Source organism: Brassica oleracea, chromosome C3, assembly GCF_000695525.1.
Source record: "Brassica oleracea var. oleracea cultivar TO1000 chromosome C3, BOL, whole genome shotgun sequence".
Classification (NCBI taxonomy): domain Eukaryota; kingdom Viridiplantae; phylum Streptophyta; class Magnoliopsida; order Brassicales; family Brassicaceae; genus Brassica; species Brassica oleracea.
The window spans coordinates 55,317,382-55,333,321 of NC_027750.1; the positions used below are offsets into that span (position 1 = coordinate 55,317,382).

General features: G+C 32.6%; 3 protein-coding genes across 3 annotated transcripts in view; 2 read left to right on the plus strand and 1 right to left on the minus strand.

The window, feature by feature from the left end:
• Nucleotides 1-1,471, plus strand: part of LOC106330977 — a 2,573-nt gene extending 1,102 nt beyond the window's left edge. The window contains exons 2-5 of the mRNA XM_013769356.1: nucleotides 127-253; nucleotides 438-650; nucleotides 743-955; nucleotides 1,295-1,471. Coding sequence (XP_013624810.1) covers nucleotides 127-253; nucleotides 438-650; nucleotides 743-955; nucleotides 1,295-1,471 — 730 coding nt within the window. The remainder of the gene's footprint in view (nucleotides 1-126; nucleotides 254-437; nucleotides 651-742; nucleotides 956-1,294) is intronic.
• A 1,907-nt stretch (nucleotides 1,472-3,378) lies between these two features.
• LOC106331292 (purple acid phosphatase 6-like) lies at nucleotides 3,379-5,492 on the plus strand. Its single transcript, XM_013769612.1, has 7 exons — nucleotides 3,379-3,591; nucleotides 3,687-3,899; nucleotides 3,993-4,104; nucleotides 4,183-4,409; nucleotides 4,486-4,624; nucleotides 4,703-5,045; nucleotides 5,131-5,492. The coding sequence occupies exons 1-7, from the start codon at nucleotides 3,439-3,441 to the stop codon at nucleotides 5,333-5,335; spliced, it is 1,392 nt and encodes a 463-aa protein (XP_013625066.1). The 5' UTR covers nucleotides 3,379-3,438; the 3' UTR covers nucleotides 5,336-5,492.
• A 95-nt stretch (nucleotides 5,493-5,587) lies between these two features.
• Nucleotides 5,588-8,263, minus strand: LOC106331291 (aldehyde dehydrogenase family 3 member F1). Its single transcript, XM_013769611.1, has 9 exons — nucleotides 7,854-8,263; nucleotides 7,620-7,716; nucleotides 7,324-7,530; nucleotides 6,929-7,053; nucleotides 6,738-6,842; nucleotides 6,492-6,664; nucleotides 6,323-6,413; nucleotides 6,083-6,232; nucleotides 5,588-5,970 (listed from the first exon to the last, which is right to left on the minus strand). Exons 1-9 carry the CDS (start codon nucleotides 8,121-8,123, stop codon nucleotides 5,722-5,724), a joined length of 1,467 nt encoding a protein of 488 aa, XP_013625065.1. The 5' UTR covers nucleotides 8,124-8,263; the 3' UTR covers nucleotides 5,588-5,721.
• Between the last annotated feature and the right edge of the window lie 7,677 nt (nucleotides 8,264-15,940).

Sequence of the window (15,940 nt, forward strand, 5' to 3'; positions counted from 1 at the left end):
GCTTACCGATCATAGACCCCGACCGACCTGAAGGAACACTTTGGTATATATGTTACATTTATTTTTTAAAATTCATTTGTGAATTTAATAAATATTTAAAACTTTGAATTTGTTTTTTTTTTCCAGGTTTGGGGTTGATAACTGCCTTGCAACAGAAGTAACCGAGACGATTAAAGGTTACTTCTCCATGGCACATCCCAACTGGAAATCCACTCCGATCTACATCAGAAGGACGTGGTTCAAGATTTACGCTGTAAGTTTTTACAATTTATTCCTGATTTATATTTTTTTAAATTTTATTTTTCTAAACTAATTATTAATATTTTTTTTTTTTGCAGCAAAAATATAATTGGTCCATGGGGGTCACTGAGAAGGTGCGGAAAGAGTTTATCGACAAGGCGAAGAAACGTTTGTTGGACACGGTCTCCAACTGGAAGGGTGACTGGATCGTGAAGGGCTATGAGCGGTGCAAACCCACAACCATCACCACGGACGTGTGGGATGGCCTCATCCGTTACTGGAGGGATCCTGATGCCATGAGAGTCGCCCAGTCTTGCTCCGCCTCCCGTAACTCGGTAGATGAGCACGGCCACAGGGCGATGCAACATAGTACGGGCCAAAAGCCACACGCCCGCGTCCGTTTGGAAATGGTACGTAATTTAAATATTTAACTTTTTGATTTTTAATATATATATATATATATATATATATATATAATAAAAACTTTCTTAACTATTTTTAGGCCAAGGAGTTGGGACGTTTACCGACTCTTATGGAACTTTTCGATCGGACCCACAAGAACAAGGCGGGCGCATTTGTAGATGAGAAGTCTGAGAAGATCTACAATGATGTGGCAGCTCGTATTGACGAGCGTGAGACCCAGCTGGCGCAGGAGTCCGCCGACGGATCACCCGTCGTCTTATCCACAATAGAAGTGGATAGAATTTACGAGGAGGTAAATTTTATATAAATTTTTTATTAATTCCATTTTACTTTAAAATTTAAATTTTAATATATATTTTATTGTTTTTTAAGGTCGCTCCCAAGAAAGAAAACTTAATTCTTCTTTACGAGGAAAATATAACCTCGCTAATTAACGAGGAAATGGCGACGAATCTTCTCTTACGACAATCATATAACGACGAAACGCCTTTCATCGCCATTTCCTCGTAAGCCTTCTTTTCCGAGGAAATAACGACGATTTTGGCCGTCGTTAAATTTGTGTTTTCTTGTAGTGTAAATTTCATGCTTTAGTTTGTGAACAACTCATCAATAAATTTGAAGGTTGTCCAAGTACGATGTTATTGGTAATTATCGGACAAGCTTTCATCCGTACAAAATTGGGTTCTTCCACGCGACTTTTGTTGCAAAACCAAATGATTTTCCAAGTGAAGTTCCCGAGAAGTATTTGGCTGATTACACTGAAATTCCTGGTGGAAAAGCTGATAACAGCTGTTTGGTTGGTAAGTAATTTTCAACTGGGAATTGTTCATGCACTAATAATTTATATATGATTTTAAGGCTATGAATCTGTTTATTAAATAACTTTAATATTATACCTACTTCATTGAATTTTTAATGTTTAGATATTCTTTTGGTTTTGTATTGTTTGTGTTAATTTAATTATTTTTATTTTGGAATGTAGATGTTATTGGTCAAATAGTTAATTTCGGTTCTCTTGAAAAGAAAATGATAAAAGGAAAAGATAACATGAGGCTCTTGATTGAGTTACGTGACCAAAAGTAAGCTTAAATACTTTACTTTTTCTTATTTGCTACCTAAATATGTATATTAGATTTATTAACTTAAGTTTATATTATACAGTAATGAGAAGATGATGTGTACTCTGTGGGGTCGTTATGCTAAACAAGTATACGATTATAGTATGAGTAACATGTCCACAATGATTATTTGTGTTAGTTCTCTTCTGTTAAAGAGTGGAAAGGTATATAATACATCTATCTTTCTAAAATAATTATATGTACAACATGTTAATAAAATCTATATATTGTAAGTGCTTACTTCATATCTAGCAGGTGAAATTCAATCTAAATTTTACTCAACCCAACATGGATTTGGTTGACCAGTTCAAAACAAAGTACTCCTCCAGTTAGTACTCTTTTGTTAGCTGATTTTGAATTTATATACATTACCTTGGCAACATAATACAATGTTTTTATAAGCTTGATTTATCTTGATTTTGCAGTCTCCCTAATGATTCACTTGTTCTTACAAATGACGATAGTACCCAATGGTCTGTTGGTACTGCTACATCTGTTCGTGCCAAGTTTTATATTATTAATGAGAAGAGAACCATAAGAGAGATCATTGATAGTACTCTGGTATATAAACCAAAAACTCTTCATCTTAGTTGACTACAATCCAGTTTTCACACTATTTCGATGTATGTAAATTTAATATTATTTTCTATTCAATAAAATTTAGAAATGTATAAATCTATGAAATTATTTTATTTCGTACAACTGATTACAAAATTTAATAATTTTTTGCAGGTTTCTAATGGATTTTGCTTTTTTTTTATCGAAAATAGTACTTTTTAATTTATATTACTTATGGATTATATTATGGCTTTTATTATATTTTCTTAAAATATGTCTTTATTTTTAAATACAGTGGAAGATATATAGAGTTGGCAATCCAATCTCTTTGGCAAAACTTAATATACAGAATATGTATGCATATGAAGCTCTATTTATAAGAACATAGATCCATGAGAAATAATATATAGCATCTTGATTTATAAAATTATATATCTATGAAATTATTTTATTTCGTACAACTGATTACAAAATTTAATAATTTTTTGCAGATTTGTTTTCTTTATTGAGAATTGTACTTCTTAATTTATACTACTTATAGATTATATTTTGACTTTTATTATATTTTCTTTAAATATGTCACTATTTTAAAACAAAAAATATAAACATAAATATATTCGTCACCTAAAATACACAGTTACAACATATATACAATACAATTCTATTTAGTGATAATATAAAATCTGCAACTTCAACAACTGTATAATATTTATTCCACATTTTGAATATTTTTATGTCCGCAAAGTCACCTAGTATAATATAAAGCTGTTATACTTTTTTTTTTACCTTTTGCAGAAAATCTTTGCAATATCTCAACTTCCGGTTACATTTAAAAAAAAAAACTTTTGAATATTCTTTTTGAAATAGATAGTGCAACTGCAACAGATTTATCCGAGGTATATATTACTAAATTAAAACTGTTACCGATTTAGCCGAGGGTATATATTCCTAAATTAAAATAGTTTTAAGCTTATCGTTTTATATATAGATTCCAAGCCTAATACTGGCATATTCCACTCGATCATATATATATATAAAACCTAGTTTACCAACTAAACACTACAAACAATTAAGTTCTTGAAGCGAACACTGATTAAACATGAAGATATTCATGCTCTCCATCCTGCTTCTAAGCATCGCTACGTTAATCAATGGTGGAATAACAAGCAAATATGTACGACAAGCTCAGCCAGCTAATGAGATGTCTCTTGAAACATTCCCGTCTCCCGCCGGTCACAATGCTCCAGAACAGGTTATAGTTTCTTATTTTTTTTTATCAATTGTATCTTAATACACCAAAACCACGTACTTGTATTGATATTTTTTTTTTTTTGTTTATGGTTTCAGGTTCATCTAACGCAAGGAGATCACAATGGCCGTGGCATGATCATCTCTTGGGTGACACCGTTAAACCTAGATGGTTCTAACGTAGTTACTTACTGGATCGCCAGTAATGGAAGTGACATAAAGCGGAGAAAGAAGAAAGCCTCCACGTCTTCTTACAAATTTTATGACTATTCTTCTGGATTTCTTCATCACGCCACCATTAAAAATCTCGAGGTTTGTGTACTTTGTATTACTTAACTTCTCATCCAAGGAACAACGTGGTCTTTTTTTTATACGATGTCTTAATGTTTCTGTTCGACATGCCAGTACGATACTAAATACATGTATGAGGTTGGTACTGATAAATCAGTTAGACAATTTTCCTTCACAACTCCCCCAAAGGTTGGTCCTGACGTTCCATACACATTCGGGATTATTGGTAATTAACTGATCTTTGTTAACCTAATTTAAAACTAGTGTTACAACATCAATATCTAATGAGTCATTCTTTTTGTAGGTGATCTTGGACAAACCTATGCTTCTAACGAAACATTGTACCATTACATGTCGAACCCTAAAGGCCAAACCATTCTTTTCCCCGGAGATTTGGCTTACCAAGACAACCATCCAAACCATGACCAGAGAAAATGGGATACTTGGGGAAGATTCATGGAGCCTTGCGCTGCTTACCAGCCCATTATCTATGCTGCTGGGAATCACGAGATTGATTTCGTTCCAAACATAGTAAGATTCACCTATTTCAAGTCTAATTTCGTTTGGTTCAGTTTCGGTCTAATTACATTTTGAATCTTTTAATCAGGGCGAGCGTCACGCATTCAGGCCTTATATTCACCGTTACCATAACGCCTTCAAAACCTCGGGGAGCATATCTCCTCTTTGGTACTCAGTCAGACGCGGCCCTGCTCACATCATCGTCCTTTCCTCTTACTCTGGCTACGGTAACAGAAAAACCACTAAACAAAGACTAGTGAATATCTTTCTTGATTTTGTTTACATAACACTTATCTCATTTCTAGGCAAATACACACCGCAATACGTGTGGCTCGAGCAAGAGCTGAAGAACGTGAATAGAGAGGAGACTCCATGGTTGATTGTTATGGTTCACTCACCGTGGTACAATAGTGTCAACTACCATTACATGGAAGGCGAGAGCATGAGGGTAATGTTTGAGTCGTGGTTTGTTAACAGCAAGGTTGATTTGGTCTTGGCTGGTCATGTCCATGCGTATGAAAGATCCGAACGTGTTTCCAATATTAAGTATAATATCACCAATGGCTTGAGCACTCCAGTGAAAGATCCTAATGCTCCAATTTACATCACAATCGGAGATGGAGGAAACATCGAAGGAATCGCAAATAGGTAAATAAAACAGTTTTGTTCGGTCTATTTTTAAGTTGTTTTAACCATATAGAAACTAACATGGTATGTGGCTCTCTTTCTACAGTTTTACAGATCCGCAACCTAGTTACTCGGCCTATAGGGAATCGAGTTTTGGTCATGCTCTTCTTGAGATCAAGAACAAGACTCACGCACAATACACATGGCATAGGAACCAAGACAATGAACCCGTAGCAGCTGATTCTCTCATGATGCATAACAGATATTTCTTCCCAAAGGAGGAGATAGCTTCGGACTGTTTGGTTTGCTGATTTGAATAAGGAGTTTTTTTAAATTGTTTTATTTTCTTTGATTTTCTGTTTAGGTTATGGATTTTTTCAATTTAATTTAGTTTGATTAATTGAGATTGCACTGTTATTTCGGATATTCTGTTCAAATATTTAAATAATATTTTATTATTTGAGTTGCTTCAAAATTTAGATCAATCATAATCTCTTCTGTTTAAGGAAAAATATAACAAGATATTTACTAATATGCTAATAGTCTTTTGTTTATATTAAGTGGAACACAAAATTACTTATATATAAAACCTCAAAGCTTAAATAATATTGGAATCAAACTTATTTGATGAAGATATGAATATCAGACAAAAGGTGATATGAATTATTCATATATATTTAGTGTGTGTTCGTGTGTCTCACTTTCTCATTCCTTTTGTAAGACCAAGCATTAAGAGGACAAGCTTGAAGTAAGCTTCACGAAAAGCGAGTCTAATAAAGTTGAGCTTGAAGTTGTTCCATGGAGGGTATCGAGCTTCAAGATCCATTGCTAAGCTTCCTTCCATTATTGCCTTCTCGTGACTGAAACATTCGAATGAGTATTTCCCGTGATACCTTCCTATTCCACTCTGTCCTACTCCTCCAAAGGGCAATGCATCACACATATACTGAAAGTCCAATAACACTTAAAGTTTAATGAAGTTCTAAATTGTCTAATCAGAGTCAAAATACAAAGTTTACCCTACTCAGCCTAGACTAATTTTGTGGAGATTAGTCTACCTGGATCATGAGGTCGTTGAAGGTAACACTTCCAGAGGATGTTTCTGACAAGATTCTAGTTTTAAGGTTCTCGTCTTTGGTGAATGCATAGATCGCAAGTGGCTTTGGTTTCGACTTGATGAACCCTATGCTTTCTTGGATGTCACGTAACTTCATTACATAAGAGGAAATAGTAAAAAATCAGCAATGATTATTTCGATTGTCTACTCTACTAAGACTGTATACTTTGAATATGCTTACTGTGATAATAGGGAGAATTGGACCAAATATTTCTTCATTCATTATCTCAGAATCAAGAGGAGGATCCAACAAGATCGTTGGCTCAACATACCTGCCAAACAAATTTAGGTTAGATGACTTGTAAGATAGATTACTTGTAATACAAGAAACATGATTGTCAAAAGCTTACAGCTTCTCTTCATCCATGGATCCACCATAGACGATTGAAGCTTTAACACGAGGATCATTAAGAAGACGAGACAATCTCTGAAAGTGTTTCTTGGTGACAATCCTAGCGAGACATCCAGATTCTTTAGGGTTTTCCCCAAAGAAAGACCTTATCACCGGCTTCAACATATCAATCTATACAAAATCACCAAACTCTTAGAGACACTGCAGAAACAACGTTTGGATTTGCGTTTGTGTATACACGTACCAGAGTAGAAGCAAAACTCTGTTCGACAAGAACGTAATCTACGGAGATACAAGCTTGTCCACTGCAAGATCCCCACTTTCCTCCAGATATTCTCTTCACAACGGACTATATGCTCATAATCAATAAAAAAATTCAGACACTTTCACGATCATGTCAAACTAGAGCTAAGAGAAACAGAATAAAGTACATACCTTCATGTCCTTTGAAACAGAGTGGTGATCAATAATGGTGGGACATTTTCCACCAAGCTCCAATGTCACAGGAGTCAAATGCTCTGCAGCTGCAGCCATTATGATCTTTCCTATCTTTGGACTCCCTACAAACAAATACACAACAACAATTATGTGAATGCCGCTCAGGAGTCAGGACCAGACTTGAAATTTTGGAAGTCTTAAACAATTTATAGTATGAACTTTTTAAAAAAAAAATATTTTTTTTAATAATTTGGGAGTTTAAGTTCATATAATACTAATTCAAAAAAAAAATGTGGGGTCTGACGCCAATGTTTCACTTGAATATGATCAGGATGGGCTCTTATGCTGTTACAAGAGAGTTATTTAGTGTTAAGGGTTGAATTGAGTGATACCGGTGAAGAAGATCTTGTCCCATTGATGCTGTAAGAGGATGGTTGCGACATCAGGTCCTCCTTCGATAACCTTGATTGCTTTAGTGTCGAGATAAGACGGGATTAACTTGGCAAGCAAGGCAGATGCGTTAGGGCTTAATTCAGATGCCTTGAGCAGAACGGTATTTCCTGCTGCTATTGCCCCAATCATTGGGTCTAAAGACAAAGCTGATCACAAACAATAAAAAAAGCACAATATTAACTCTATTTAAAATACCTCAAAAGAGCATGGAATTGATTCAAGATCCAATTCTTACATATAGGAAAGTTCCAGCTAGACAGAACAAGAACCGTCCCATACGGTTCTGAGATCACTTTCCCTGTTGCTGGGTAGAACAATAAAGGAAGGTTGCTCTGTTTTTTTTTTCAGCACCAAGAAAATAATTAGCCAAAAAAGATTAATACTATTTCTTGCAAAGTTTCCTAAACCAAGATCAAGATTGTCTCATACTACAGTTACTAAATATGTGCATAGTGTATGTGGTTCTTACCTTTTTGGGTACGACCCATTTATCAAGACAGTTTAAAGCAGTAGTAGCTGATCTCATGACAAAACCAAGCTCATCTCTGAAAGCTTCAGTACTGTGTTTTCCCAAATCTTGAAACAGAACATCGCTCATCTTCTCTTCGTTGTCTTTAACCATTTCGATTATAGCTCCGAGCTGTGCCTTCCTCCACTTGACACTCCTTGTCCTCCCGCTCGCAAACGTCTCTCTCATCTCTCTCAAGCTCTGATCCACAGTCTCTTTCATGGCTTCCATGGCCTCTCTCTCTACTCTCTTCCGAAGCAGAGGTTGGTTATTAAAAGGCTCTTGTTTGTTTGATTGCCTCTTAAGGAGCTAGAAGGTTTCAGTTTCAACCACTTATAGGTGGGTGATAAAAGAGGAAAGAAAAACTAGTTGGGGGAATGATAAGGTAAACAACATTAACTAGGTTCTGCTATCTTTAGGTTAAACAATCGTTCTCATGAAGATGGATGTCCATGTCGTTGAATTAAATGTTATCGTTGACAGATTCCTTCAGTAATTTATACAATATACTTTATATTATACAAGTATATGTGGATCGGTGACATTAATTGGTCTGTCTATTGTCTCATCTATCAGAGTCCGGAAAGTCTGGTTAACTGGGCATTAAATGCTTCGCCGCTCATAATATCTCGTATTATTTTTGTCGACTATATAGTATCAAATTGAAATCTAAAATGTTTTATTAATTTGCTATTATGCCGAAAAAATAGTAGCATACTATGAATTTGATTATTCTATTAATTTGCTGTATTATTCAAATAAAAAATGTTTTATTGGGGTGATACGATTTATATAATGTAGTTGGGAACTTCAAGAAGTTTTGCGTATGGAAACGTCAATAGTACTATAATTATTGTACAGAACCAATAATAGTACTGTGATTATTCTAGAGACATTTAGTTGTATATATCCAAATGAAGTCCATATTAGCAATATATACATTGAATGACAATAAAAGCTCAGCTCGTACCATTTCGAACATGAAGAGACCATTTTATCCTGGCGTGATAACGAAAGACTCTATTTCATACTTTGTCGCGTTGCAGGGAGTAGAAAGCGTGTCAGATGATAGAGTGGTATAGATTGTCAGCTGGAAGGTTTCTCCTCCACTCGTTTCTCTTCCATTCTTTTTTAACATTTTTTTTTCACATTCTTTTTCTTTCTACAATTTTTCTCTGTGAAAAAATTTCATTCTCTCATCTTTTTCATAATATAATTTTAGTTTGAGATAAAATTTTCATCTCTGAAAAAGCTTGATTTTGTATCGTTTGATGTAACAATAACTTAGCATGTTATAAACATAAATGATTAATTATTTAATTCTGTAGTATTTGCTGAAAAAGCGTAAATCTAGGATAGTAAACTTCTGGGAATGAAAACTTGATAACTATTTTTTCCGGGTTTATGATGAACCACACTAGAACTTATGAATGAAACTGACCATCAAATACTTTACAAGTTATTAGCGAGTTAACAGAGTTTTAACATGTTACAAATTTGTTAGCGAGTAAATAAATTTTTTAACATGCTACAAACTTTGTTATCAAGTTATGTTTATTTATAACACGCTAAACAAGTCAGTAGCTTAACAATATACTATATAATTTTGTATTATTTTTAATATAACGCATTATTTAACGGTTACACATAAAGTTAACTAACTAATATTAAAGTTAACGAGTAAAATAAAAAGAACTTAGCATGTTATAAATAAGTTAGCATGTTAACAATAAAAATAGCGTATAAGTACATATGTTTACTTTTACGTAAGTAGTTAACCTGGTAACATAAATCACTTAAAATCAGAAAAATATAGTCCTGTCGACCTTCATAGGTATACATGTAGAGTTTTCTTTAAGGTTTAAGTCGGCTCTGCCTTTTGATTATACTCCGCCACGGCATCTTTTTAATCGGCTCTGCCCAAGTTCTTGCTCTGTTCCTAGAAACAAAATCAGAACCTCATTCATCATCAGATGAAAGCAATCAAAATCTATACGCTGTCGGTTGAGAAGATCATCGTTGCGGTGGCAATACATGTAACAAGAATTTTAGGTGATTAATAAAGGGATGGTGAAAATCTCGGCTAATGATTTAAAATCGGAGAAAAAAAGAAAAAAATGTAGCTGGAGAAGAAAAAAATCAGAGAGAAGAAAGAGAGTTATGAAAACACATACAGACGTGTTCTCGGGTTTAAGCCCACATGTCTGACACATACTGGCACAACTATTAGGAGGTGGAGTAGGCTGTATAGGGTTAAAATTGGTATGGTTTAACTGATTAGAGAAGCAATGGCAATCTCTTAATTATTGACCAAATAAGGGCACAGAGGCCAATTATCTCATTATTCTAATGTAGTGTAGGAGGTGATGGTTGGCAAAATAGTCATTAAACGTTAATCCGATGTGGAAATATATTAAAAAGTATTTTTTATTAAAAAATATTATTGAAATATAATTTAAAATTAATTTATTTAATTATAAATAGATATAATAAAAATTCAACTGACTATACAGTTTTTTATAAAATTAAAATTAACTATATTTGTGCAAACTTCATCTATTATAAAACAACAAAAATTATCTAGAGAGAATATATGTTAGTTATAAATGTAAACATCATACATTAACTAAGATTTCATGTGCACTATTTCCACGGTGAAAAAAAAATTCATTAACTTTTCTTTTTGTAATTTTTTGTTGGCTATCTTTATACTCTAATTTTTTCTATGAACCAATTTAACAAAATAAAATGTTAATAATATATTTTATTTTGCGTGTTATTTTGAAAAATACTTTATAAAGTAAATTACCAAAAATAATACTTTCTATTGAAATATAAACACATAATTATACATCCTAAGAGTATCTCTAAAAACCCTCTTATAACTTCAAATATAAAGGTTTGTGCATTCCAAAAACAACCTTAAAACCTTAATTATAAGTTTTTGTATAGTGAAACCTCAAATATAAAGTTTCACTGTACAAAACCTTATATTTAAAGTTCCTTATTTTCTAGTCTTTTTACTTTTGTAACTTTAAAATAATGTTATTAACTTTCTTGTTTAATCATTTTAGTCATTTTTAATACAAATTATTTTATTAACACTACAAAAAATGTTATATAAAAATAGTATTACATCAAACAAATAAAAAATACAAAAAATTGAATACAAGATACAAAATAAAAAGTTCATTTATCATTTCGAAATGCTTTAATTGATCATATATGTGATCATTATGAAAGTCATTATACGGAATAATTATGTAACTTATTTAAATTTAATGAATTAGTTTGTATGCTTTCACATGGAATATTTTAATACAATATTTTATCTATTAGTTTTGTTTATGATACTTTTGTTGTATACTTTATAGTTATTATAAAAGATTTATGCTTTTAGTTAAGTTTTGTTAAATATAAGGACTGTTATGTAAAATATAAAAGTTTTAAGGTTTAATATAAAGTTTTGTTTTTAGAGAGAAACATCCTCGAACCTTATATTTAAAGTTTTACCAAACATTAAAATAAAAGGGCTTTTGGAGATGCTTTAAATCATGCATGAAAGTGTTTATGAAAAAATATTATGGAAAAAATATCGCAGACGTAGATAGAGAGAAAGAGTTCATAAAATTAAAACTGTAAATGAAAGTTTTCCATTTATCTTAGTTCCAAATTAAATTACATCGATCAGAATTTCATGCAGTCGCATTCAAATTAAAGTGTTTAGGGAAAAATATTAAGGAAAAATACTGCAGACGTAGATAGAGAAAAAGAGTTCATAAAATTAAAACTGTAAATAAAAGTTTTCCATTTATCTTAGTTCCAAATTAAATTACATCGATCAGAGTTTCATGCAGTCGCATTCAAAAATATTCATTTCACTTTGCATTAAGCTGATCCACCTGATTCTACTAGTTATGCCAGTTGATGTAAGGAAAAATGATTATTGATTACACGAAGTATTGACTATCACATAGCTAACCATGCAAATTAAATTAATATATACGTAGCTACACGAAATATATATTATGCATGACAACATCCTTCATTTTAATGATGTTATGTAGTTAACTTCACGAGTTTAATTTCGTTCATCCAAAATTGATGTGGAAGTGAAATACCGTTTAAATATCCCATCTTTATCAATAAAATATGGTATACATGACCGTAATTTAACTAAATATAAAAGTTATATAAGATATTATTTAACTTTGTTTTTAATTATTTTAATCTGTTTTGTTATTAACTCTTAATAAAAAAATTTGTAATTTGTTTGATTAATTGTGTGGTATATACTTATTTGATCAATTTTTTATTATAAAAGTTATTTCATGTCAATTTACTAATTTTAACATTTTATCTGTTTAATATAAAATCAATTAAATTAATGAGTTAATTTATTTATATTTTCACAAAAAATTGCATCCATTTAAAAATGTATCAAATAAGTATATATCACACAATTAATCAAACGAATTACATAAATTTTATTAAAATTCCATAAGAAAACAGATTAAAATAATTAAAAAATAAAATTACATAATATCTTATATAACTTTCAGATTTGATATAAATAAAATAATATTATTATATATTTTTCAGAAGCACTCAAATAAAAATGTTAAAACACTAATTATCAAAAAAATGTTAAAACATATTGATTTTGTAAACTATATTTTGTTAAAAATATTCTTACGCTTTTAAAACGTGGATTAAAATATCATTTAGTTAAGTTACGGCCGGGTCAGTCATATTCTTATTTTTTTTTTTGGTAAACATGTTAAATTGTATTACCATTTTCGAGTTTTTTACAGAGATTACAGAGGATACAAGTAGCGGAAGAACAACAACTACAACACAAAAACAACAACTACAACACAACAACGAAGAACAGAGTGCAAAACACGACTACTATACCTAATGCCGAAACCGGGTCAGTCATATTTTAATTGATGAAACAAGATATTTTAACGATCTTTGACATCTACATCAATTTTTCGATGAACGAAATTAAACTCGTGTTAACTACATAACATCATTAAGTTGAGGATATTGTCATGCATAACATATTTTTCGCATAGTTAGGTATATGTTAGATTATTTTGCCTGGTTAACTATACGATGGTCAATACTTCATGTAGTCTTCAATCATTTTTTCATAACGTAATAGTCATTTTACCAGTTTGGCGACCACCACCGCTCACGCTTTTTATTGCATTGTTAAAATTCGAGTGAAACAAAGGAAGATAGAGTAGTATAGAAACGAATAGGAGTGTTCCGAGGATCAAACTCGTGACCTGGGACCTCTCGCACTCTGAAATGAAAATCATACCAGTAGAAGTCTAGAACAAACACTGAAACACACAGTTGCTAGAAATTTATTAAATTAATTTAACCAGACTATAGGCTTGTGTGGTTTATGTGGATGATTGCGTAATCTTATATGCTTATGCTGCTACTAAAATTTAGTCATGTGACATGTCAGTTTTTTCTGCACTTTTTGGCCATAAAGGCCTTCATGCTCTGAAGAAAACAGCGGTAAGATAAATCACTAAACCAAATAAGAGATGCAATTTACAATGCTTTCGCGCGCTCGCCCGAACATGTGATGGTTAGTTGGTGACATTTTTGTTAAACCAAAGTACATACGCAAATCAATCTCACGTACTCAATACGTTTGAATTTATAGACTTTTATAAATCTTACTCGATTTATAAATCCTTATAAAAAGTTACGAAATAATTATGTTTCTTCTTCTCACAGCTTAACGATTGTGGTTTGATAGAGGCTTGCCTAATCAATCTCCTAAGACAGAATTTTGCCCCTATATTGGTGTGTATAGTTTTATAGGCGTCTATCTTGAGGATACAACTATCGATCTCCGTACAATACACCCGTACCGAGATCCTAGCAAACTTTACTTTGAGTTTTCCTTCAGAAACTTATTATGGGGAAGAAGAAGATTAAATCCAATTGATTCTCATTAATCTTCTCTCTTCTCTCTTTTATCCCTTTCTTCTCATATTGCATTTGATCACTTTATATAATGACTCAAGTGGTGCCTTTAATCAACGCATACACTAATTCAAGCGGTGCCTTTTAATCAACATATATGTTGATTCATAACCGACACGTTTTGTCTGAAGTATTGCTTCCTTTAACTAATTAAAGTCTAACAATACCCCACATTTTCTATTCAAACTCAACAATACCCCACATTTGAATAAAAAATAAGTTTAAATAATTCCGAGGAAATAGAATCAATATGCATCGGAAAATGTGTATTTTGGACTTGAACCTTTCCTAGTAACAACTTATCGGATTTACTTTGTGGGTAGTGAACTATAGTCTTGAATTAACCACATTTTATAGTAAACCTAGACAATAAGTGAAACACATATCTCATCAACTCATTTCTAGTTTATACGGTTGTGTTCATTTTGGTCATGAACATATTCTGACTTCAGGAGAGTTCTAGAGAATTTAGCCATATCAATTCTCATAGGTGCGACCCGACACCACTTCCATATAGGTAACGTTAGTTAAAGATAGTCCATTCTATCTCTCTTCTACAAAAGATACTAACATTATTAAGAATAAATTATTCAACCCTTAATCATCAATGGATACACATTATTATTTCATAGGAATGAGAAATGTGTAAAACGTCTTGAGTCTTCCTCCACTAGTTTGCCTATTGAACCTAGACCATGGGATCTCCAATGTTGCTAGGTTAGGTTTCCATCAAGTGATGATTCATTGTGTTGGCTTGAGACTCATTCCCCTCGAGATGAATACAACTTGCTTTTTAGATAGGCTTTTGGTCAAAGTATCAACCAAGTTATCCTTTGATCTAATGTAATCCAATGCTATCACCCCATTGGAAAGCAATTGTCATGCATGTCTACGTCTATACGTCTTGACTTGCCATTGTAAATTTTTTTTTCTCTTCTCGGTTTCCCATATGAGATTGAGTAAGTGAATCACGTACCATCTGACTCTTGTTTCACTCTGATTCCAAGAATTATAACAGTCAATCCCATATCTTTCATGAGCAATAACTTAGAATATCTTCCACTTGTTTTACCACAAAAACAATGTCACTAATCTTAAAGTTTAAGAACTTTCCCACGATGAATGTCTTAACGCTTGCAACTTCTAAATTATATTTCTTCTCTAATGATTCCCACAACTGTTTTGAAGTTTGGAATATATGACAAACATCATAGAGAAAAAACGTTCAAGGCGTTAAGAATATAATTCTTGCACAAAAACTCGTTTTGTGTCCATGCCTCTGAAGCTTTAATGACTTCACCAGAAATATCACATTCTACGGGTAATTTTGTTCCCTTAGAAGTCAAGCACTCTGCCAGATTCAATGTCGTGCAATAATACAACATCATTTGTTGTCATCTTTTGAAATCCTCTTCTCGGAATACAAAAGGCTTCTCTATATGACTTTTCAAAATTGCAATAGATTGATCCATCTTGCTTTCTTTGTAAAGAACAAAGGAAAATTCTGTCTTAGATTGTTAAACCAAAGTACAGATGCAAATCAATCTCACGTACTCAATACGTTTGAGTTTATAGACTTTTATAAATCTTACTCGATTTATAAACCCTTATAAAAAGTTACGAAATAATTATGTTTCTTCTTCTCACAACTTAACGATTGTGCTTTGATAGAGGCTTGCCTAAGCAATCTCCTAAGACAGAATTTCGCCCATACAATGGTGTGTGTAGTTTTATAGGCGTCTATCTTGAGGATACAACTATCGATCTCCGTACAACACACCCGTACCGAGACCTAGGCCTGGGCGTTTGGGTCTTCGGGTCGGGTTCGGGCCGGTTCTTTTCGGGTCCGGGTCTTTTCGGGTCCTAAATATTTAGACCCAATAGGTATTTAGAAATTTTCGGTTCGGGTTCGGGTCGGTTCTTCTCGGGTCCGGATCGGTTCGGGTCTATAATTAAAATACCCATAAAATACCCGTAATTTTTCGGGTCCATATCGGGTCCAGGTCAGGGTATTTAAGATCTGAAAAGGACAT

Excerpts from the sequence above, each read along its gene's own strand:
- LOC106331292 (XM_013769612.1), top strand. The coding sequence starts at position 3,439 with ATGAAGATATTCATGCTCTCCATCCTGCTTCTAAGCATCGCTACGTTA. Across the intron at positions 3,900-3,992 it reads CCACCATTAAAAATCTCGAG|TACGATACTAAATACATGTA; the intron begins GTTTGTGTACTT and ends TCGACATGCCAG. Across the intron at positions 4,410-4,485 it reads TTGATTTCGTTCCAAACATA|GGCGAGCGTCACGCATTCAG; the intron begins GTAAGATTCACC and ends TCTTTTAATCAG.
- LOC106331291 (XM_013769611.1), bottom strand. The coding sequence starts at position 8,123 with ATGGAAGCCATGAAAGAGACTGTGGATCAGAGCTTGAGAGAGATGAGA. Across the intron at positions 7,054-7,323 it reads GGACAAGATCTTCTTCACCG|GGAGTCCAAAGATAGGAAAG; the intron begins GTATCACTCAAT and ends ATTTGTTTGTAG. Across the intron at positions 6,843-6,928 it reads CTGTTTCAAAGGACATGAAG|TCCGTTGTGAAGAGAATATC; the intron begins GTATGTACTTTA and ends ATGAGCATATAG.